General features: G+C 37.8%; 1 protein-coding gene across 4 annotated transcripts in view; it reads left to right on the forward strand.

Annotated features, from left to right (window-relative positions):
- The window catches only part of VAV3 (vav guanine nucleotide exchange factor 3), a 171,105-nt gene that overhangs the window by 54,321 nt on the left and 93,456 nt on the right, over positions 1-23,328 (forward strand). For all 4 annotated transcript variants that reach the window (XM_074597335.1, XM_074597337.1, XM_074597334.1 and 1 more), the window contains exons 3-9: positions 7,566-7,624; positions 8,525-8,590; positions 10,782-10,890; positions 16,781-16,873; positions 16,978-17,046; positions 20,352-20,455; positions 22,483-22,582. In XM_074597335.1, coding sequence (XP_074453436.1) covers positions 7,566-7,624; positions 8,525-8,590; positions 10,782-10,890; positions 16,781-16,873; positions 16,978-17,046; positions 20,352-20,455; positions 22,483-22,582 — 600 coding nt within the window. The remainder of the gene's footprint in view (positions 1-7,565; positions 7,625-8,524; positions 8,591-10,781; positions 10,891-16,780; positions 16,874-16,977; positions 17,047-20,351; positions 20,456-22,482; positions 22,583-23,328) is intronic.

Here is a 23,328-nt window from a genome sequence, read left to right on the forward strand (position 1 = left end):
GGAAAGTAAATTTATGACTTTCCTTTGGATTACAGCTGTCAGTGCTCTACACCTAAAGCTTGGATTTCATCATTTGAATGAGATGAAAATCAGTATTCAGCTATATGTGAAGCTTCCTGCTGGAAGTCTGCAGACTTTTGTGTTCCTAAGGAAATGTTGGTCTGGGTGCCAAAGCAGTAAATTGTCTTTTATGTGTTTGTGTCTGCAAGACTTTGACACTTCAACATATGCCATAGCAGTATTTAGTAGAGGCATATTTGTGTAGCTGATATTTGAAATTTTCTGTTTGTTTGTAAGGGCCTGTTAGAGGTGCCATTATGTGAAGTGAAGGATTTGCTTTTAGGCCAAATTTCTTTCCTCTTTTTTTTTCTTCTTCCTTCTTTTCTTTTTAATGAGTTCTCATTCAGTCTGCCTTTTTTGAAAAGCCCTCATCCTTTCTAATTCCCTAGGGGCTTGTGGTTTGATTAAAACTAACCTGAACCAACACAGAGTACTAACATGATACCAGAATAAGGCAGATGGAGAGAAAATGTCCAGTTTAACTTATGAACACCCTTTACTTGGAATAATGTGCTCATTAGATCAGCAGCTGTGTAATCACCCTGGAGTAGTTTAGCTACATGTCCTTTTTACATTTGTCAGCCAAGTTAAATGCAAATGTAGATGTATCAGTTCCTTAGAGGTCTTCTGGTTCAAAAGTTAATAATGGATTACAGTAAAATATTAAGATATGTTTTCCCCCTCTCCCTCTTCTGTGCCGAATGGGTACTGTGCCAGTGGTACAGTACTGATGCGGGGTTGTCTGGGGCCTGGTGAACTGCAGAGTAGCAGATAATAAACCTTTTCTTAATTTGTCATTTGAGAATGTATAGCATTTTCATCTTATCTTTGAGTGACAGAGACGCAAAATGATGATTTCTTTTTTTCCCCTCTCTCCAATCTGATGTATGAGTGAAAACAGCTTAATGAAAATTCATTCAGCATGTGGGCAAAGCAGTTCTGGCTTTGGAGTAGCTTGGATATGAGACACTTGGAATTGGCCTTATGATAGCCTTACTCTAGTGACACAGAGTGTATGTGTCTTCGTTTTCTCTAGGAACATTGAATTTCTACTTGCATTAGCTTTTTGTTTTTCATGATCTGCTGTATGTATATATCCAGGTAATTAATACGGGCACCTACAAATCTCAAGACTCTCTACTGTAAGAACGACAGGTATTGCTTTTGCAGAGGAGAAAAGCAGTTTCCATCAGAGGTGACATAAGGGAATGACTAAGACAAAGAGGCTCCAGCAAAGGCTTGTAGAACATCTCTTATCACACAGACAAAAGGACAAACTGATTCATACTGGATTAGTGTCTAGAAGGGTAGTCAAACATTTAACCAGGGCTAATGACATTGAGCAATTTTTTTACCAAAGAGGAAAGAAATAAACTAGTCAGATAATCCCTTTAGGTGTAGCATAAAGAGAAGTAAACAGAGGCAAGACAGCCGTGAAGAATTTTAGGTGCTTCAGACAGACTCTGAACCCTGGAGTACCCAACCAATGGGAAACAGGGGAGGGAAAAATTTGGCCTGGATTAGGAAATAAAAAGGTGTGTTTCGAGAACTGAAAGTGCACCTACTTGCTAGGTCACACGCTCTTGCAAGAAGGTGAATAAAAATGTGCTTTACAGAGGATTCTGCCTGAGCCTGTTTCATTTGGACTAGAACTTATTTCTTACACTACCCTTCAATATTCTTAATTTGAGTCTCTAAAATATTCTAGGCTGAATTTCTCTTACTAAATTAAACCCTTTGATATTTGTCATCTCAAAACCAATATTCTCTTCTTTCAATCAAAGTTTTCAGGTTATGAAGTGAGGGAAAACCCAGAAAATATAATGTAGCCTTTATAGGTAGTCTAAAGTATGTGTAACCATTTTCTATTCATGGTTGTCTTGCTGATAAATTTTACTTGGAAACCACTTGGAATGGATAGAGTATAGAATGGAGTGTAGTATTTCTCTTGTATTAAATGAGCAAATGCCGCCTTTGCCAATGGAAATTTGAGTGTCCTTGAGACAGGCTTTTGAAGGAATTGATTCTTGAAATGGCAATGGTTAATTATGCTGAGATTACATGCAAAAGTAAAGGATGCTAAGAGTTTTGTGAAGCAGGGACAGAAAAACATCCTTCTTTCTGAATAACAAAATACAGGTATGCAAATAGCAGCTCTGTAGTTTCCTTTGAGATGGTGGTACCTAAATCAGTTTTATGCAGCCATCAGGCTCTCTTCATGCATAGACCTTAGCGTGAGAGTAGTTACAGCTGCGTATAAAACAGGTATTAGTTTTATATACTATTTACACTGCTATACTTTTATATGACTGCAAGTCAGCACACCAAATAGAACTATTTCAGAGTCACTTGATAAGAAGGCACATCAGTTGGACGTGTAATTAGAGATCTGAAGTTTTCTTGAATGTAAGAGTGCTCGAGATCACTCTTCCAACCTAGAGACTGGAATGGAGACAGGCCATAGGCAAGGATCTTATCAACTCTCTGAAGGATTAATTTTCCTTTGTAATTGAAGATTTGTTTTTTTTGTTCCACAAAATTTGATGAAGACCCATTTGGGAAGAAACCCATGTGGATGTATCTACAAGTAGCATATCAAAAAGAAGGGCTGGTCTTGCAAATATTTTTCATTGGCAAAGAACTGCTTTATGTTACGCTAATTTGTTTCTATGTATCTGCTAAATAAATTCACTTCATGGGAGAAACTAAAGCTAAGTTTTCAACAAAATGCAACACTCAAGTACTTAAGCTAGATGCCCAGATTTTGAAAAAAGATTTGTTATGTAATATGGTTATGAAGTCTTGGTGACTTTTACTGTGTCTTAAAAAAACATATCCTGATTTAAGTGCATACATGGAAACAACTGATTTGAAGATCTAACCCACAAGTGAGTCTTTCTAGGTTTTATTGGCATAAACTGTGAAACCGTTGCCATCAACATTTGTTGATCACTCCATGTTTTGAGTTTAGGTAAACATCAGAAATATAAATATGGGCCTCGTCCTGACAGCAGCTGTCAATAGCAAGGAAATGTTGCCTGCTTGGGGAGGCAGTGAGTTGCAGAATGATTTACTTCTGTTTCTTCTAAAAGTGGAAAAGTCTGTTTTTGAACTGCGTGATTTGTAAGTTCTTTTTTAAGAAACAAGAATACAAAGTGAGGCCCACTAAAATACTTAATAGGGCAGACTTTAAACTCAGACACACTACTGCTATGTAAAGAAGTAAAATAGTCCCTCTAGCGTACTGCTGCTGTAAGTATGCATAGGAGTATCTGGTGTGATTTACTGAAGGGTATGGCTGCAGGAAATTACAAAATAACGTTTCAGAAAGGAATATGAAAGCACTTAAATGAACTGGAGACTCTGACCTACAACATTAAGTCAAGTGAAACAATAATAAATACCAAAGCCCAAACCCCCTGCTCTTAGAGTAACCCATGAAGTAAAAAAGTTAATGTGTAGTGCAAGACCGTTGCCCTTGCCAGCTGTGCCCTAAACGTGAATGAGGAGCAGAGCCACTCACCAGGGTGTGGGCTGAGGTACGCTTCCTCTTGCAGGGCCGTAGATTTGAATTTTGTGGCATATTTTGCATAAACTGGCTATATACTGAAAAACGAACTTGGACGTTCGCATCTTCTTGAAGCGAGTGTGGCTTTGATGTGACTTCTAAAGACTTGCTTAACCTCTGTCTGACAGCATTAGTCAGTGCAAAGGAGCTATATTGAGGCCGGTGCAGGTGGGGCTCCCTTTTATGCCTGGAAGTCTCTTGCTGACATCTCCCAATTTCAGGTTCAATGCAGGAGAGTTACTGAGTTTTCCAGTGCAAAGGGATGTAGTCATTGCAGGATGTTTCGGAATATAAACATTTCATTTTTCATGTGTTGTAGCTAGCCAGAACATAAAGGTGAATCTTTACTCAGTATCTAGTTTTCACTGCCTGTTCCTAGTAATAGCGTGTGTGCAGAGGTCCTGCAGCCCTTTGAACGTTTGTTTGTTGGAGGCCAGAGTCAGGCATGGAAGCCTTGTTGTTCTGGACTTTGTACAAGCAAGGAGTGCTACTTCTGCACTTAAGCTAAGTTGCAGTTTAGTCTCGTTCAAAGTTACAGGAGCATCCGTCTGAGTCCTTGCTGTGGAACAGAACTGGGCAATCATTTAGGGTTAAATGGGTGAAACAGATTAAAGCTCTACTGAAAGGAAGAGAGCAAGGCAAAAAAAACATTAAATTGAACGTTATGGACTTTCATGTGTATGGTACACTGTAATTTTGGAGTTTAGAACTGTGCTACATAATAGCTTCCCTCATGTCAGCTGTTTAAGGCTTCAAACTAGCACTGTTCTGAAAAACTCCTGAGTCTTTTTTTTTTTTTTGTCAGTTTGTTGAAAATCAGACATTTTACTGGGTTTAGTTTGTTTTGATGAATGTCTATTGAAACTCTGGTTGTTTTTTCTGACAACTCAGCCCACTGCGACCTTCCCCATGGACCTAGAAATTCAGGAACTCTTAATTAAGAGTTCCTGCAGTGGCTCAGAACCAAAGAACTGAAATTTCATGTGGAAGGAGAATCTTTCTTTGCCCCGCTTAGTGTTGGAGCAAATACATTTACACATGATGTTGAAATAGTGTGTTGACCAGAAGTGGTAGTTTCATGAATGATTACTTGTGTAAGTATTCCTGACATTTTCTCAGAATTCTTTAAGGAAACTGCAACAGCAATAAAAAGACCTCTCAGTAGAAACCATTCTGTTTCTTGACAGAGCACTGTTGTAAGCTGCGCTTTAATAGGAGCAGTCAATGGGCAGTCATTACCTTTTATTTTATAGAAGTTATGTCTGCTTTCAGTTATGTATTTTAATCTTAAGTACACACTGGGGTGGTTAATAGTCTTAAGTTCTTAATTGCTTTGTTTTGAAATAGAAGAACAGGTATCTCTGCCCATTATTTTTCCCCTTCTGTGGTGCCAGCGTGGCCACGCTTTCTCACGTACTTCTGGATAACGCATTGTGTCTCTGAGATACTGACAGCTGTTGCGATGATTACCATTTTCTTCTTAGCGGATTATCCAGTGATCAGTTTTGGATAGAAGTCTGCCTGTTGGCTTTCCAGCCTGTCAGTTTGCTCTTCCTGCAGTGCCAGACCTTTTCCGTTCTAAGAGCAGTGAAAATTATTAGTAGTATTCTGTTTTCTCTAATCATATAGTTCCTTTCTCTCTCCTTTTCTGTGTGTGCATATTCTCATAAACGCTTTTCTGGCTTCCTCAGCGTGTGGTGGTTCTCACCCTTTCTCGCCACCTGCTTTTTTTCGTTTGTCTTCCTTAAATGAAGGTTTCACATCAGTTCCTGAATAAGTTTTTCCGTTTCTCTTAATTTATAAGTCTTGCTTTTCTTTGTGTACATATTGATAGCTGTAAAATGTAATTTGGCGGTACATTTCAGAAATAACATTTTTTAGTTATCTTCCTAAAATTCACAATTTCATTTTGTACAGATCTTTTTCATGTTATCTTGAAGCAACCATAATTAGCTGTGAAAAGCAAGCCATCCTTCTACTGGGTTTGATTATGCTCGTTAAGTGAGAATTCCTCTAAGGAAGAGGGTTTGTGTGGGTGGAATAGTTTGCAGAAGATTTTCTGTGTGCTGGGAAATAACATGTTGAAACAAGAAAGGAATATTTAGTTCACCAGACTTGCCCCTCTCTGTTTCGATAATCGTTAAACCTCTTTTGCTGTGATTTCGCCAATCAATGTTCCCATCTGTCAGGACAGATCATTTTACCAGCTATTGAATTTTCAGTTAAATTCTCATAGTGTCTTGTCTCATGCGGCTTAGGAGTCCTTGCAGTCCTGCACTGGGGTTCTCACAGGTGTGCACAGGCAGGTTCTTGTCCGGTACGGAAACCAGAACTCCCCTGCAACAGCGAGACTTTTCAAGAGTCTTTTTTCCTTTTTGACCTCCTGACTAATGTGACATAGTTTTAAATTAACTTTAATCAACTTTTATTCACAATTTCCAAAACTTATTCTAGGCTGTATTGCAGTTCTTCTATTCATAGGGATATTAATTTGCCTGCACCTTTGGTTATGTTCATAGCGTATTGATTTGTCTTTACTATTCTTTGACTTTTCTATAAGGCAAAGCCAGATTTTCTGTGACATTAATTTTCAAAGCAGCTTAAATGAACCCAAAATGTTCCTTTCACAGAAATAGTATAACTTAGTTCATTCTGAATTTTGCTGATCTGCATATGAGACCTGATTCACTTTGGAGGCTTTGTAACTTCAGTCTAAGCTCTGTAGTTGGTGATTATTCTCTGTGGTTTTTACTTTGTCATTCTCCTGTGTAAACGTGTCATTGTCCGTCCTTTGAGAGATGTACTTTCAACTCTGTGTTTTATGGTCAGGATAGTCTTGTAATTAGAACTTCAAAAATAAACAATTTTAGTTGTAGAGACTATTCCCAAATGCCCATGGAACTTAAAATTGCTATAGTGACTTTTGATACTACCAATAAAAACCTTTGGAGATTTCACTTTAGCCTAATATGGATTATAATTTGTAAAGACCCAACCTGAAACTTGTGGGAAGTTCAGAGGAACCTTGTCATTGGAAGTATGGAGATTCAGACAGGGTGTCATTTTGGCTCTTTTTTCTCTCTCTAGCAAGTAAGTCTTGCTATTCTTATAATGCTCAAAATAAGAGAAACTATTTGTGACGGAGAGGGCATGTTAGGCAGAGTACAAGTTGGTCTTGAATTATTACAGCTGACTGCAAAATAGCTCCATGTATGTGACCATATGCATGTATGTTCTACCCTCCCTAATGTTCTCCCCCTTTTATTGTGTAACCTTGAGCACTTACAGGGGATGTTTCTGTTTCCTTAGAATAAGATCTTACAGACTGCTGCCATATTCTAAAAATAAACAAAGCTTATGGGCTCAAATGTGCAGCTTCTGTAATTGTTTGGCTGATTAGAGATTACCTTTCCTTTGCAAGCCAGTCCTGAAGAGGTGGCTTTCTGCTGATTTGACATTTGGCTCCCTCTCCTGGCCAGTGTTTGGAAAAGCTCAAATTAATACTTTCGGATTTTCTTTCTGGAGCTACAGTAAAAAAACACAAAAATCCTCAGAGCAGCCTGTAAGATAAAATTTGATTACAATTGCATCCAGGTCCAATTGTAAATTGAATGTCTAATTTGTGGCGCGTATGACCTGGTTTTATATCCACTTAAATTGGCTTTTGCTTGTGTTAAAACTTGTAAATAAGAGATTTTTCTTTTCCTCTCTTTGTGCTCCTATCACATCCCCCAGATGTGATACAGAAGTGCTCAAGAGCAGCTCCTGGGAAATCCGTGGAAGTGTGGTGCACCCAGTGTTTGGCACAGCCAGATTCTGTGTCCGTTTATATCATTCAGTGTGAAAAGGTGTTACTGATAACTAAACAATAGAGAACAAAATGTTTTATTGCATCTGTTCTACAACTAATCATGGTTTCTGTTTCCTTCTTCTCCAGGTGATAGAAACACTTTCAAAACTTTCTCGCACTCCTATTGCATTAGGCACAGGAATAAGGTATGTTATTACCCTAGTGTATGGTGGGAATAATGCCTCTTGCATGATGCTCCTTGGAAAAGTTGTTAGAGGCAGTATAGGCAGTGTCCCTCAGTAAGAACTTCTCTGGTTGTAAACCAAATTGCCCAGTGGACAGCTGACCAAGGCTCTGGACCTCTGAGGAGCTCCGAAGGGTATCTTTTACTTTGGTTAAACTTACTGAAGTGTCTGAATTACATTTATGTCTCATGGTGAAACACAAGGTGAAAAAAGGAGCAGTTACTATTATAGAACTTGTGTGATAATTGTGACACATGAATTGTAAGTCAGGCTGATGCAGTGCTGATCTATGTAAAGACAGATGGGTTTTCTCTTCTTTTTCCCTTATAAAAATCAGCACAACTGCCAAGTTTCTGACATTCTCATTTTCAAAAAGAAACCAAAAAACCCCAACCAAAGCTAACCTCATGAACTATAATTGTGGTCTGTGAGAGAAAGTGAAAGATTTCATACTTTGGTGTTCTGTATCTTTTTGGATGGTTTGATTCAGCAGTCCTATCTTATAGGAATGGATGATGTTTTTAAAGCCTAGAGAAAATTCCCTAGCCAGTCCTGTAATCCATGTCCTGTAAAATGAAGAGTAGCAAGAGTAGTTAATATTCTCAGTTGAAAAACTGACAATAATATGTATTAGTGTAGTGATTTGTAACAACCCCATCCAGTAGGGTTTTTTATTATATTAAGAATCAATTCATATATGGAAGTCTAAATACACATTACTGTTCATCAGAGAAAGAGGGGAACGTACAAACACATTAACATACAGTAATCTGTGTGAAAATTTTAGAAAACAAACAAAACCCCACTATGTGACTAGACTAGTGCTGTCTATAACAACTCATGTTATTTTTCTTTCTATAGGCCCTTCCCTACAGACGAAAGCGTTGATGATGAAGATGTCTACAAAGGTCTTCCTGATTTAATAGAGTATGTTGTAAATCTTTAGTTAAATTAAAGATTTTGGTTGCATGCTATTATTTATATGATGTTATAGAATACATAGTTTTAATGAGGATGAGTTATTTATTTCATTTTAAAAGAATTTGTTGTCCATTATGCTGCACAGGAGGAATTAATTATGAAACTTATCTGAATGATTGTAATAAGTTTATATATGTAAGGAAGCATGTTTCATAGAGGGTGCTGATAGCAAAGTAAATCATGAATGGGTTTTTAAATTATCTGTCTGTACTACAAGAACGCTTTTGCAGAATTACAATATCAGTGGTAAGGGACCCAAGGAAATGGTCTTGAACTTGCAAAGAAAATGCAATTTTCACCTTCCTTTCGCCTTCAATTTATCACCTTCCCTGCAAAGCTTGTCTTTGTCTCCTGCGGCTGACTGGCTGTCTCACAGATAGCTGCTTTTCACTCTACGTAGCTGAATGTGCAGAAGGTAGGAGCTGCAGACTCCTCCGAGACCCAAATGGGCTTAGAGGTGATGTCCTCATCTCTTAGATGTGGTGGTATTAGCACTGTTTGAAAATAATATTTCTATCTGTTCTTAAATAGGTGTACAAATTGAGTACTTGGAGATAGTCTTTCATTTAAAAAAAAAAAGAAAAATTAGCAAATCATACCAAATAAATTGAGATTTGTAGCTCTTCTTTTGCATCAAATTACAAATATTACTCACTGAAATTTGATAATTACATGCTGTCTCAATTGCGGAGCAAGCAATTCAAGAAGTACTCTCTTCATAAGAAACAAAAGTGCCAGTGAATGGTGGAAGTGGCCCACATTTTTTTAGTTTCTCTTAATTAGTAAGTGTATTTGACTAAAAGGAATTTAATTGTCCGTGAGCTTAAATAGTGTCTAAGGAATTTAGGATGAATTAAGACTTTCCGTCAGAAAGAGCTGTAGTAGTTAAATGTTTTGATCCTTACTCTGCCTTTTTGCCAGCTTTGGTTCCCTGGAGCATAGGTGGTAAAATGGAGTGTGTCTGTGCTCCACCTGACACAGCTGCTAGAGTTTAGTGTGAAATGCTAGCACACCAGCCTCGTTTGTGCAACCTGAAATGTTAGATTAACCTGGAGTACCTGAGCTTTCTTGCTCCCCTGGGGCATGGTATCTGTTGGAAAAGGAAGGGATGTGAGCTATTTCTGTCTTCTGTTGAATCCCCCAAATATATATATATATTTAATCACTTCATCTCTTGAAACTTCTAATGCTTGCTTTCTGTATCCTTCTGATGGTTGTCCTCATGTGTGTGGTGTACTGATCCTCAACTTGTTTTTTGCTCTGAAGGATTTCAGTGCTATCTTCCAGTAGTAAAAACCCCAAAATTATCAGCACACCTGATCAAGTCCTTGTATTATTATGCCTGGATTACTTTCAGTATCTTTTAGAGTTCTTTTGTAGACATACCCTAAGAAATGTGGGTGAAAGATATATTATAGGCTTGATATGGTCCTAGTGCAAAGTAGGCAAAACTCCAGCAGGACTGGCTCTAATGAAGCTGAATTAGCTGAGGGTAGAATTGAGCATTGACTTTATGCTGTGGTATTTCTGTAAGAGGACACTTATTGTACATACTCTATTTTATTGAGCTGTCTGATTTTCAGTTTGAAAGGTTGCTTTTTTCATTTTTGTGTAGCTGAAGGTTGCCTTGAGGTGACCAAGATAGTGGCTTATGGTGTGGAGGTACAGGCTCTCAGCTGCTGGCTCTGCAATCTTTAGTGTATTTTACCCCAGATAATCCTTTCTTTAGGCAGGAAGGAGACCTGTATCAGTGTCTTGCATCCCAGTGCAGTGGGATGCCAGGCAGTAAGGAAGAGGCAGTTCCTTTTCACTGGATGTGGTGGGAAGAGGGATGAAGAGAAGAGAGCAACTGGACAGTACCCCGTGACAAAACTGTCCTGACAAGCTGCTTTTGGGCCCTGGTTTAGTTCCTGTCTTCAATGTTGCGTTGATTTTGTACAATTGTATTTTAAATGTGTTGAGGAAAAAAACTTAATGGACTTAATTTCCCTTAATGAGTTCTTTTCATTAGATAGTTCTATTAATTGATCTGTTTGTTTACTCTAGAAACCTTCTCCTATGAGGAGTGGTCCCTTGCAGAGCTGATGGTAATTTGCCTGTGCTGCACAGCTTTTTTTTAATTGTCTCTTCCTTTCAGTGAAACTGGTGTTGATGAAGATGAGGAGTTGTATGATTGCGTCTATGGAGAAGATGAAGGTGGGGAGGTTTATGAAGACCTAATGAAAGATGAAGCAGCACAGCAACCTGTACGTTTTTGAATTCCTAGCTTTTTTTGAACAATAGTAGTTATATTTTTGAAAGTTAATATTTGTGAAATTATCTCTTTATAGCTAGTTGTACTGAAACTTCACTCATGCTCAATTGCATTCCGGAGCTGTCATGTGCAGTGCATTGTCTCCCATGTAAGACTTTGCGGGCTGTTTTGGCAGAGGGTTGAACATTAAAGTCATGATTTAACCCCAGCTGGCACCTTAGGACCATGTGGCTGCTCACGAAGTTCTCCCCCTTCCCCCAGAAGAGCTGGGAGAAGAGAGGAAAGGGAAAGGAAAAAGAAAAAAGAAAAGAGACTCGTGGGTTGAGATAAAGACAGTTTAATAGAACAATAAGAGAAAAGGAAAAATAACAACAATAATAAAGAAGACACAAGTCACTCTCACCACCTGGTAAACTGGTGAATTGGCAGCGACCGTGAGTATCCCCCCGCTCCACCCCGCTAACCTCCTTTATACACTGAGCATGATGTCTATGCTATGTAATATTCCATTGGCCATTCCATCATTCTGTCTGGGCTCCTTGTCAGCTTCTATGGGAAAACTGAAAAAAGTCCTTGAAAAATATAATCGTCACCTGGCAACAACTAAACCAATATGCATTATTGACATTCCTTTCATACCAAACCTGAAACACAGCAACCACTAGAAAAAAAACTTAAACTCTATCCCAGCTGAAACCAGGACAGTTATCTATGGTAATTTTTTGAAAGAAATGTAATTTTTAAATTAAATATGATAATTACTTACTTTGTTAAGCTTGCCAGTTATGAATAGTAAGATTTACCAGCTATTTTAAGAGTAATTAATTTAACTGCTTACCTCAAAGTGTCCTACTTCCAAATTTAAGTTGTAATAGTGTGAAATGCTGTTGTTTCAGCCATAATTTGGACAACTAATCTAACAGGGACAACTGATAATTGTTTCATATCAATGAAGTTCCTGCTTATTTCAACCATGTAGTTTTTGTCGATCATTAGGTTTTGTTGATCATTTTTGTCGATAATTGTTTCATATCAATGAAGTTCCTGCTTATTTCAACCATGTAGTTTTTGTCGATCATTGGGTTGGTCTTACTAAGAATGGGATAAGTAGCTTATTTACTTTGTCATATAAAGGTACCATGTTCAGTTTTCAAAACTGTGTTGAAAAAAATCTAAACTTTGTCAACAAAATTTACTTGCTAATTGGGAGAAACCCTAATGTACTTGTCTGCCCTTCCTCAGAGCTGTGCTTTCTGATCTGGAAAATGTTAGTCTGTGGCCGTGACAAGATTAGGTTTTTTAGGACAGTTGTTTTCTTCCTCTGTATTGACATGAAGCTATGTTATGCTTCCTGTTGTCGTAAATTGGAAACTTGCCTTTACTTTTCCATGTTGCTTTTTAGTAATACAGTGTCATGGTTTAACCCCAGCCAGCAACTAAGACTACGCATTCTGTGGCTCACCCTCTCTTCCCACCCCGCCCCCGCCCTCCACCAGAAGGGTAGGGAGAAAAGGAGGGGAAAGGGGAAAAAAAAACCCCTCATGGGTTGAGATAAAGACAGTTTAACAGAACAATAATGGAAAAGGAAAATAATAATAATGGTAAAAGAATATACAAGTCACTTTTACCGCCTGGTGCATTGATTGCCCAACCTGACCCGAGCAGAGATCAGGAATTCCCCTCCTCAGCCAATCCCCTTTTATATACCGAGGATAATGTCTATGGTACAGAATATTCCGTGGGCCATTCCATTCTATGCCACTTCCCATCTTCTACAGGAAGCTGAAAAAAGTCCTTGACTAGTATAAACATCACCTAGCAACAACTAAACCAATATGCAGTATTAACATTCCCTTCATACCAAATTTGAAAACACAGCAACCACTAGAAAGAAAATAAACTCTATCTCAGCTGAAACCAGGACATATAGTAACACGAAGCAGTGAAAAATTTTAAAGATCTTAGTCTTTTGTGGTGGTGTTGTGTTTTTTTTTTATTTTTTTATTTTTTTTTAGCCTTGTGTATCTTTTCAATACAAGTATAGGAGATTGCTAATGTGATTTGTGTTCTCTGCTTTTATGGTGATTCTCCAAAGTTACCACTATCTTGTCTTTGGGAAGATTACTGACTTGTTTTAATCTCTATTGTTTTGAATATAACAATATTGTTTTCAAGACTGTTTTTCTGTTAATACAAAATCCTGCAGGTAATGCATGTAAATCAAGGATGAGATAAGCAGAGATATGTTTGTTTTTCATGTTTTGCTTAATTTTATTTACCTCCTAAAGTTTAGGTTATTCAATGAAAGCCAAATAAAAAATCAAGTTGAGAAGACGGTGTTTTATATCTAATGAAGTCACAGTCACTTGCAGGCAGAATGTTTTAGGAAAGTGTTTGAATCATATGAAATCTTCATTGTGATCTTGTTTTGAGTTTTTGTTTTATATTGAAACTCAAAATGTGTTAAGTTCTGAGTTTCACATAATGAGTGTGGGTGGCTTTTTTTTTTTTTCTTCAACCGTAACAGTTGGTAATCTCTGGCAGTTGGTAGTGTGTAAACTTTCTCTGATTCTTTCTTTCCTGTCGCAGATGTCACTCTTGCATATTCGAGTTTCTAGCAAATGATTAATATAGCAATCAGAACTCTCACCTTCTAATTTTAGTTACATCTTAGCCTAGATACTTCAGATTGAACAGACTTGTATTTGTTTCTTATAGAAAGTAAATGAAAATTGAAAACACAGAACAGCAAAATATTTTTTCCACAACATGTAGTGAATGGAGACATTACAATTTGCAGTGGCAGCATTCTTGAATGTGGCAATTATTTCTGGTTTGTGATAATTTCCTCTCAGCTTTATAAATACACTGCATGCTGACACGATGATTTTGTGCAGTTCTTTCATTTGAATCCTATGTGAGAATTCCTTGCATATGAAAACATGAGCACAGGACAATCTTCAAGTAGGTTTTTAGAAGAACCCAATACCTCAGAGTCTCCAATAGCAGCCAAAATGCTTTGCATCTCCCTCATCCTTTATTTATCGTCATTATCTTGCGAAGTAAACTGTTAAACTGTTCCGCTAAATTTTCACTAGCAGTAGCTGAATTTCAGAGGCAGTTTTTTTTCACTTGTACTGGTATTCGCACATTATTTCATATTTCTTCTCTCCTTCTGTTTATTGCACTCAAATTCTAAAAGTTTGTGGTACAGAAAGAAAATGGATATGTTAATTTCTGCCAAAAGTGCTTATGTGAATGACCTGTTTGGGTCAGGTGAGCATAAATCTGAAGTGAATAGTTTTAAGCAGAATCCCAAGATTTTATTTGTGTTGGTCGTATGAGAGTTGGTGAACAGCAAACCCCCACTTTTTGCAAATGGATATAAACTCCTATTGGGTACAACAACTTCTGTATTGGGGCAAATACTGCAAGCAATTTGAGCAGTATTGAGCTCACAAAGGTAAAGGTGAAAAGTAACTAAAAGCCTGAATCGTGTAAAATTCTATTACTTTATTGGGATTAATTAACTATGGTTAACTGTGACAGTGCCCACTTCCCCCTGCCAAAGAATTTGGGAATAAAGGATAGATTTTGAGATGAAGCTGATCATCAGATGATGCTTACAAAGTACATTTCTACTGATAATGACAGACTGTATTTTTGGAAAATGGTTACTTCTGTCTGCAGCTGGTAAGGATGGCGCTTTAATGTTTGTTGTGGGGAAGATTAATAACTGCACCAGTTGGGTTTTAAAGAGTGATTTCTGAGATAATGCAGCACCTGGTAGATGGCAGTGAGAAGCCATGTTCCAGCTTGTAGAGTTGCATGGAGATGAACAGAGAGAAGGGTAGAGGAGGTACGTCAAAACAGCAAACAGAAGTGTGAACAGTGATGAGGCATTATGTGCCTGTATGATTTGCAACTTGGCGTCTAGTTTAGGCAGTAGGAATACATCTCCCACTCTTCATAGGTGGCCAAGCAGTATCATAGGAGCTGTATGTGGCTCATGGACAGTTTAAGTGTGGCTTGCTATTTGCTGTGGTGCGCTTAGTAAGTGTGTGAAGTAGACTGACAGCAGAGAGAGGGAATGGAAGGAGTCTAGCTCTTGGACATACTAAGAGATAATTGTTACAATTTCAGTCTAGAAGTTTTTGTATTCCTGGAGGAGAGAAGTCTTTTATTCAAAAGCTAAACATCTTTATTTTTTTCTGAATGGAAAGAACTGTAGTACTAAATTTCTAGTCCTGACTAGGGCTTCTAGCCCCTGTATATGAGTAACATCTACTCATCAGGTCTATTCTGTGCAGTATGTGGGTTCCCTACACTGGGTGAAAAAAAGGTAAGGTACAGCCAGGGATATGCTGAAGGATGCCTTGGAAGGATGTTACAAATTGATAAATAGACTTCAGAAAGGATATGATAGTACTATTGCTTATTAAGCCACTGCTGTCATGGTTTCATTTGGGATAGAGTTAGCTTTCCTACTAGCAGCTGGTGTGGTGCTGTGTTTTGGATTTGGGATGAAAGCGATGTCGATAGTGCAATGATGTTTTTGATTGTTGCTAAGCACTCATGGCCTTTTCTGCTCCTCACACTGCCCTGCTAGCAAGTAGGCTGGGGAGGGCACAAGAAGGTGGGAGGAGACACAGCCAGGACAGCTGACCCCAGCTGACCAAAGGAATATTCCATGCCGTGTGACGTAATGCTGAGTATAAAAAATGGGAGAAGAAAAAGGAAGGAGAGGACATTCAGAGTTACAGCGTTTGTCTTCCCAAAGAACCATTACATGTGATGGAGCCCTGCTTTCCTGGAGATGGCTGAACACCTGCCTGCCGATGGGAAGCAGTGAATGAATTCCTTGTTTTACTTTGCTTGTGTGCGTGGCTTTTTGCTCTACCTATTAAATGGTCTATCTCAACCCATGAGTTTTCTCACTTTTACTCTTCTGATTCTCTTCCCCATCCCAATCAGGGGGAGTGAGTGAGCGGGTGCGTGGTCCTAGCAGGGCCTGTGGGGTTAAACCATGACATTGTTGTTTTTGGAGAAAACATTTTGGATCAATTATTGCTTTTAACGTGTAAAAGCCTATCCAGTTACTGTGTCAGGTCTCCAAGCTGACCTGTATCTCTCCAGATGTTTTAAGTCTTGCTTGACACGAATGCTTCCATACCTTCCTGCAGGTATTTAATCTTTTATTTGAAATCAGATTTGAGAGTTATTGAGCTGGAACAATGTAACTCTGATCTTCAGTAAGAATGCTTGTAAACTATTTTTACAGAGTCTTGTGCTGATAATTACTTCAATTTTCGATGAGTCTGGTGGTTTATATGGAAAAATCCCAGGGTCTCATTGAAGACACATGCATACATATGCAAAAGCTGAACTTAGAGGTCATTGCACTTCCTGATTCGAGAACGTACTCATATTGTGTCTGAAGAGAAACCTCCCCTTGAGAACTAAAAGGAAAAAATTGTAAATAAATGCAGGGATTATACTGAATTCAATATTTATGGCAATGCAAAGTTACTTACATGACTTAGCCCCATTAAGTTTAATGGAGTTATTAACTGCTGAGTATTTTAAATAAGATTCCTCAGTCTGGATGTGAATTAAATGTGACCTTGTATTTCAGCTTCCGAAGTACATGCAAAGAGTTCAGGGTTTTATGCTTTGATGCTGAATTTTAGTAAAACTCTTTAAGTCATCAGATAATTGAACATTGAAATATTCTTGGTTATTGCTATCATCTTTGGAGGCTGCAGTACTCAGAAAATTTCAGGAAGCAGTTATCCTAATTGCTTAATTCTAAACAAATAAATGCATTTGTTATCCATTAGGTGCCTCTTAATGACTTAAATTTGACTCCATTGTAATTGCAGAAGTATACTGAAAATGACATAAGAAGCTGTTGTCTCACTGAAATAAAGCAAACTGAAGAGAAATACACTGAAACTCTGGAATCGATAGAGAAAGTAAGATACTACTTAAAGAATTGTAACTTCTTATGCATTGTTATAACAGTTTAGAAAATATAATGGCATAGTCAATGTATATATAAATTCTTTTTTCCTTGCAGTTCTTTATGGTGCCATTGAAAAGGTTTCTGTCAGCATCAGAGTTTGATACTGTTTTCATCAACATTCCTGTAAGTAATTGCATATTTAATGAACAGATACAAGGTTCATAGCTGGTTATGATATATTTGTGTTGTATGTTACTGCACAAAATGATTATTTGAAATGTGGTGCACAGTGCGTTTATATAGATGTTAGGGTAGTTGATAAAAAAAGATGTGCAAGCTATTTCATTTTTTTTCTACTTAAGGGAATAGGATAAGAGAAATAGTGACTATTTATAAACTGGAGTATTTTTGACCCTTAGAAGCTAATAATTTATAGAAGATGGCTTATCTTTTAATATATGCTGGTATTTTAGTGATGGTACAAAGTTGTGACTGTTAGGCTGCCTACCACTGTATGCTGAGTGGTGCTTTCATGAGGATTTCTATAGCTACTTTGCAAATCCTTGTATCTACCCTGGCTCTGTCATCATTGAACACATTTAAAGTTACGATAACTCACAGTTTTGGATTCATAGTCTGGTGCTGGAAAGGATAGGAAATCCTCTGTGAAGTATCTAGGAGACCTCTTTATTTGACTGAAATCTTAAAGGTTTCTGTGATTATTACTTTGTTCCATTTATTTTTGGCCTAATCATAATTGTATGACAATTTACATATATTTTAGTTTAGTAAGTATTCAGTAAATGTCTTTATCTGACTTTAAAGGAAGACATCAGACATGGTCTGAAGCCTCTCTCAACACAGATAAAGGAAAGGAATGTTCTTTTATGAGGTACACTGTAAAGAAACGGGTCCCCAGAGTGTGGCCCACACGCCACATCAAACCTTTATTGCCTGTAAAAGATCACCTCTGTTTTGGCCATCTCCGTCATGTCCCACAGGCTCTCAGGGCTGTAGGAGATGGTATTGGGGACTTTTTTTTTTTTTTTTTTATTCTGCAGGAACCTGGTTTGTAAGAATGTTTTAGTTGCTGTACCAGCACCATCCTGACAGAAGCTAAATTACAACAGCTATTAACTGATGATGATACCTGACAACTTGCCATATTTGTCCTGATTAAAGCTTTCACCCTGAATCTCAGTCACTGTAATTTCCTTCTCTTTGAATGTTGGTCCAAAATAATGCCACAGGTATCTGTTAACCTTCTCCTTGTCATGAAGTATGTCAGCTGCCCATAGAGATCCCTTGGCTTTTGAAAACAAATTTGTATTTAGTCCTATGTAAATGTTTCTAACTCATTGCAAATAAGGCCCTGATGTGCCCTACCTAAGTTACTGTAAAGCTCTTTCCTAAGGCTCCGTTTGTCCAGGCATGTTGACTTACATGCACTGAAGGACCTAAAGCCAGCCAACGTGAAACACTACGCAAGGGTATAAAAAGGGCTGTAAGCACAAACTGAGAGGTCAGCCTACTTACTGCTCGGTAAAGAAATATAAGGGGGATCAGATAATAGCAGTAAAAAGAACAAAGCCTTTTACTTGAAACTAGGAAGACATGCAGTAAACGGTTACATTTAGTATGTTTTTTGCTTTTCATTATTCAGTATTCTGCTCTTATGAGACGGTGCTTATTTCTGACTCCAGTAGGCATCCAAAAACATTAAATGAAATATAGGGCTTGTCTAAGCTAAAAATATGTGCAAATGCTTTGTCTGCTCAGACCTTGTCTCTGCGGCAGTTCCTCAGCAGGAAGGCTGGAGGGCAGTGGAAGCTTGTTTTAAACTAAAAATAGCCATTATGCAGAGCTCTACAGCAAACTGCAATGTGGAGAGCAAGTGCGGTCTTCTCAGAACAGGGTGGATTTGCCTCTGTCCAAGGGTTGTGGTGAAGGATTGGTGCTTTAGGCTGATGCTATATTCCTTATATAGAGTCTGAAAGATGCTTGCTGGACAAAATCATCTGCAGATGTCAAAATATATTTTATTTTTAAGAAAAAACCCTGAACCAACCACCCTAGTGACTACTTACCACTCTAAAGACAGTGACTTTCATTAGGGCTCAGATTTCAAAGGTCTGCTGTGTAAAATGTATGTATGGCTCTATATTTGTGTATCTGTGTACATACATGTCTCTATATGTCCACATATATGGATTTGTATGTACATCTGTCTATGTATATACTTGTACACGCTTATATAGATGCATTTGTATGTACACCTATGCATACATTTGAATTGAGGCATATATGTGGACATACAGAGGGAAGGAGAGATGGAATTATGTGTAACAGATACTGAAGTGTTGGAACTTTCATTAATTTCTAATGAAGTTAACATCAGTTTAATTTAAAACTGGATTTTGAATTGGAGGTAGAAGCTCAAAGAGACATTTTGTCCCCTTAGCATTAAGCTGCTTTTCAGGGGTGTTGCTTAGTTGAGTCCCTGTGCACTCCTGAGAAAATGTGCTCCTGTAATAATTAATCGGGAAGCATTTCTAGAATAATGTCTTTGTCTGCTGCAACTTAAGGTTCTGATACGGCCATGCAATTGCTAGCAACTGAATTTGATCTGTTTTAAGTCTTTTGCTCCCTCACCTGTGATGTGATTGACCTTCTGTGTACTCCTGGTTTTCATCAGTGTGATGTAAAATGTTTTCACTTATTTCACAACTCAATATTGAATATTATTTATGCAGTAGATTTACTGCATCAAACCATCTTCAAAGGCCTTTTTTTAAACAGTCCTCTCTCTTTCATTGCAGTAATCTGTATGCTTCTTGTGGTCAGTTATCCTGATTTCAAAACTTTTTAACCTGTTTTGACTTAATTTCTTGTGAATTCTCTGACAGTATCTATATAGTATTAAGGTTGGTGTAATCTCCTATAGTTGCTTACAATTTTTTGTATAATAGCGAACAAGTAAGGTGAGCTGCTACTATACTCAGGGAGCAAATCCTTCTACAATATTCTTGTCTTTCTCTCAGCCATTAGTGGTCTGCTGTATTGGGAAACTCATTATGATTGCAGTTAACTTAGCACTAGAACATCACTAATTGACTAATGTAATGTACAAAACTAATTTTTCACAGCTCAGGGACATGAATCATTACTTTATCTTGTCACTAAAGCATTTACTTGACTTGCTTAATTTTAAAATTATCATTATAAAATGAAGATGAATTAACAGTTCACGTTCCAAGCTAGAATAAATTAGTCTCTAATAGGTAGTTCTTAGAGTTTAGTTTTTCTTGTTGCACTATATGGAAGATGTGTTAAACCTTGAAATTAGGTTCTACTCTCAAATGATCTGTTTTCCAGTTTATTGAAATTAATGTATCAAATGTGAAAGGATTTTTTTTTTTTTTACATTCAAAGTTTTTAAGTTGCTGTGTTTTTAAAAATCTTTCCCCCTCCTCATTACTGTTTTAAAGGATTTGGTGAAAATTCACAGGAATCTAACACAGGACATCAATGATTCCATTGTTAACAAAAATGACCAGAACCTATATCAAATTTTTATTAACTACAAGGAAAGGTAAGATTTATGCACTCTTACTAATTGTGATAATCTAAATTCCATAAAGTATTTTACCTTTTTTGTTGTTTGTTTGATGAATATTTCTGAAATGGGATTGAATTTGATATCAATATTAAGCTAGTATTTGGTCTTTTGAGCCTGGAAGTCAAAATGTAACCTATTGCTATATGAACCCCTCCCTCTTCTTACTCCCAGTATTTAGCATTATTGTTACATAGACAGGTAACATCTATATTTTGAACAAAACTTAAATAGCTTATTTTGCACAGCATTTTTTTTTTCATGCAAATAATTCCAGGTATTTTATAGCATGTACCTGTACTGTTTAACAGATAAAATGTTATAAAAGGGGAAGATGGGGGCAAAATAAGGCTAGGATATATATTAAGGCTGTTCCAGGTAAAAGAAAACAAACACGGTCATAACTTGAAAGAAGAGAAAGCAGGTGCAAAAGAGAAGAGAGAAGAGACTAGGGTCTTAGCCTACCCTGCAGTCAGAGGTGTGACGGTAAAGCAAACACACTCTACCTTCAAACTGTGAAAAACAGCCAAGCTGATAACAGGATAGCTGTGGCAGCATGCCATGCCCTGTAGGCTAATTGGCAATTTTTTTCATCCACCTTTTCAGATTGTTTTTTCTGCCAGCACTGAACAGCTGTTGGACTGTATGGATGAACTTATATGCCTGCAGTACTAGCTGAAAAACAGTTGTACTGTGGCTACAGGGCTGACCTACCTTGAAGTAACCCTTGGGTTGTGGTTAAAAATCAGTTCCTTTTGGGACCAGAGCAGGAAAGACCTGTGGGAGCTAATTGGATTTGCTTGAGGGTAATGGGGAAGGAGCATTGTTGCAGTAATAACAACCTTGTGAGAAACTGGACAGCAGCATCCAGAAAATGTTAGACAGGAGAGCTGTTTTCTGAGGGAGGAGGGTGTCCCAGGCTGCCCATAAACAGTCTTGCCTTCAGAGACGCTCTGTCTCAGCTTTTATGTTGGAGCAGGACGTAGTTATTTCCCAGGCTGTTAGACTTTCTGCTGCTGTAGGAGGGAAAGGGGACAAAAAGTTGTTCTGGAAAATGCTTATCTTTCAAAAGTAGTTCTGAAATGTGTACTAAGAAGGGAACAAAGGATGCTGAGAAGAAACCTCAGGTTTGTATTATACAAAAAGGAAACAGATGGAGGTAGACTCAGTGTCTTAACCGTGTAGTGATAAACCTAATCAGAAGTCTTATGTGTTAAATCAGTATCATCACTTTAATTGTGAAAAAAGAATTTGGGGGAAAAAAAAAAAAAAGAAAATACGGTAAAGATTAGGCAAGAGAAAAAGAAATTTAGAAGACCCCAATGAAAAGCTCATGGGAACCCCCAAGAAGGGATTTGAAGCATACAGAAGGAATCACCTCAAGAAATATATAAAAAGGTGAAAGGACACAGCACTCTTTGCAATGGCAGTAGCAGAAAGAAGCACTCCAAACTCAGGAAACTCCAGTCATAAAACGAGGCTCCTTCAGGAAGTATTGCTGCCCTTGACAACTACTGAAAATTTCTCGAATTTTCACACGCTATTATTTTGATCTGAGAACTCACAGGATATAAGTTGTTAGAAACTGTTGGAGATGAGTGACCTACGAGTTCTTTAAAGGATAGCTGGAATTAATCCTCTTAAGCCTGTGTTACAGAATTGGATATCTACAGTGTTGTAAATACTAGACTGTTGTTCTATTAAACAGCAGTTACGCTGCTTTTTAACGAGTCCTGTATTTATCAGAACATATACATGAGAGTGTTAAAGGAAATTGCAGTGATTTTACAGAATTTTGAAGGTAGATCAAAATTGTATTCTGTATTGTCTTCCTTGTATTCATGCTGCCCATTCAGGTCTGTTGTTAAATCGTATCCCTGCTTATTTAGGCACTGCTCCTTTTGAAAGGAGGATTGTTAACACTGTATTTGTGAAAAATGATCAAAGATTGTTCTTAAGTAAGCAAATGTTCCTTTTATTCTTTATCTCTTGCTTTGATTTAGATTGGTTATTTATGGACAGTACTGCAGTCAAGTGGAGATAGCGATATCATGCTTAGACAACATCTCTAAGACAAAAGAAGATGTTAAATTGAAGTTAGAGGTATCAGTATTTTTTAACATGTATACATATATTAAAACCCCACATTTTTCTATGAATATGTCCTGCTTTCATCTTTCATCCAAGTCAAAAACGTAATGAACGTAATGATGAAAAACTAGCTGGAATGATATGTGAATGTGTTTCTCTTCCTTTTTTCTTGTGTGTTTTTTTTTTTTTTTTTTTTTTTTTTTTTTTTTGTTGGGAGCCTCCGTTCAAATGAAATGAATACGTGAGCTGGTGTGGTACGCATCCTGGCGCTGAGGTGAATGGAGTTTTGCCATTGACATCAGTAGGGTTAGGGTTTTTTTTTTTTTTTGGAAGTGATCATCAGCAATACCCTTCCATTTATTGTGGCATCTCAGCTGAGAACACAGAAATACCGAATGACTCAGGTTGGGAGGGATCTCTGGGCTGAACAAGCCCTGGTCCCACAGCCTGACAGGGCTTGCTGTCTGCCACTACCCTGTGGTTCTTTCCAGCAGAGCTTTCACCTTGTTGCCTTCATGTGAGGTTCCTGTTGGACATGCCCTGAAGTTTGTCACCTGCACCTCCAATCTGGTGTTGTCCACAGGCTTGCTGTGGGTGTCCTCTGTCTTTTTCTGCACACCAATGCTAAAGATATTAAATGTGAGGGGTCCCTGAACAGACCCCTGAGAAGCTCTACCTGCAACTGTCCTTCAGGTAGCATAGGAAACATTAGTCACTAGTTTTTTTGAGCCTCATCATCTAGCCAGTTTTTCATACGC

The sequence above is a fragment of the Larus michahellis genome, chromosome 8 (assembly GCF_964199755.1).
Source record: "Larus michahellis chromosome 8, bLarMic1.1, whole genome shotgun sequence".
Taxonomy (NCBI): Eukaryota; Metazoa; Chordata; class Aves; order Charadriiformes; family Laridae; genus Larus; species Larus michahellis.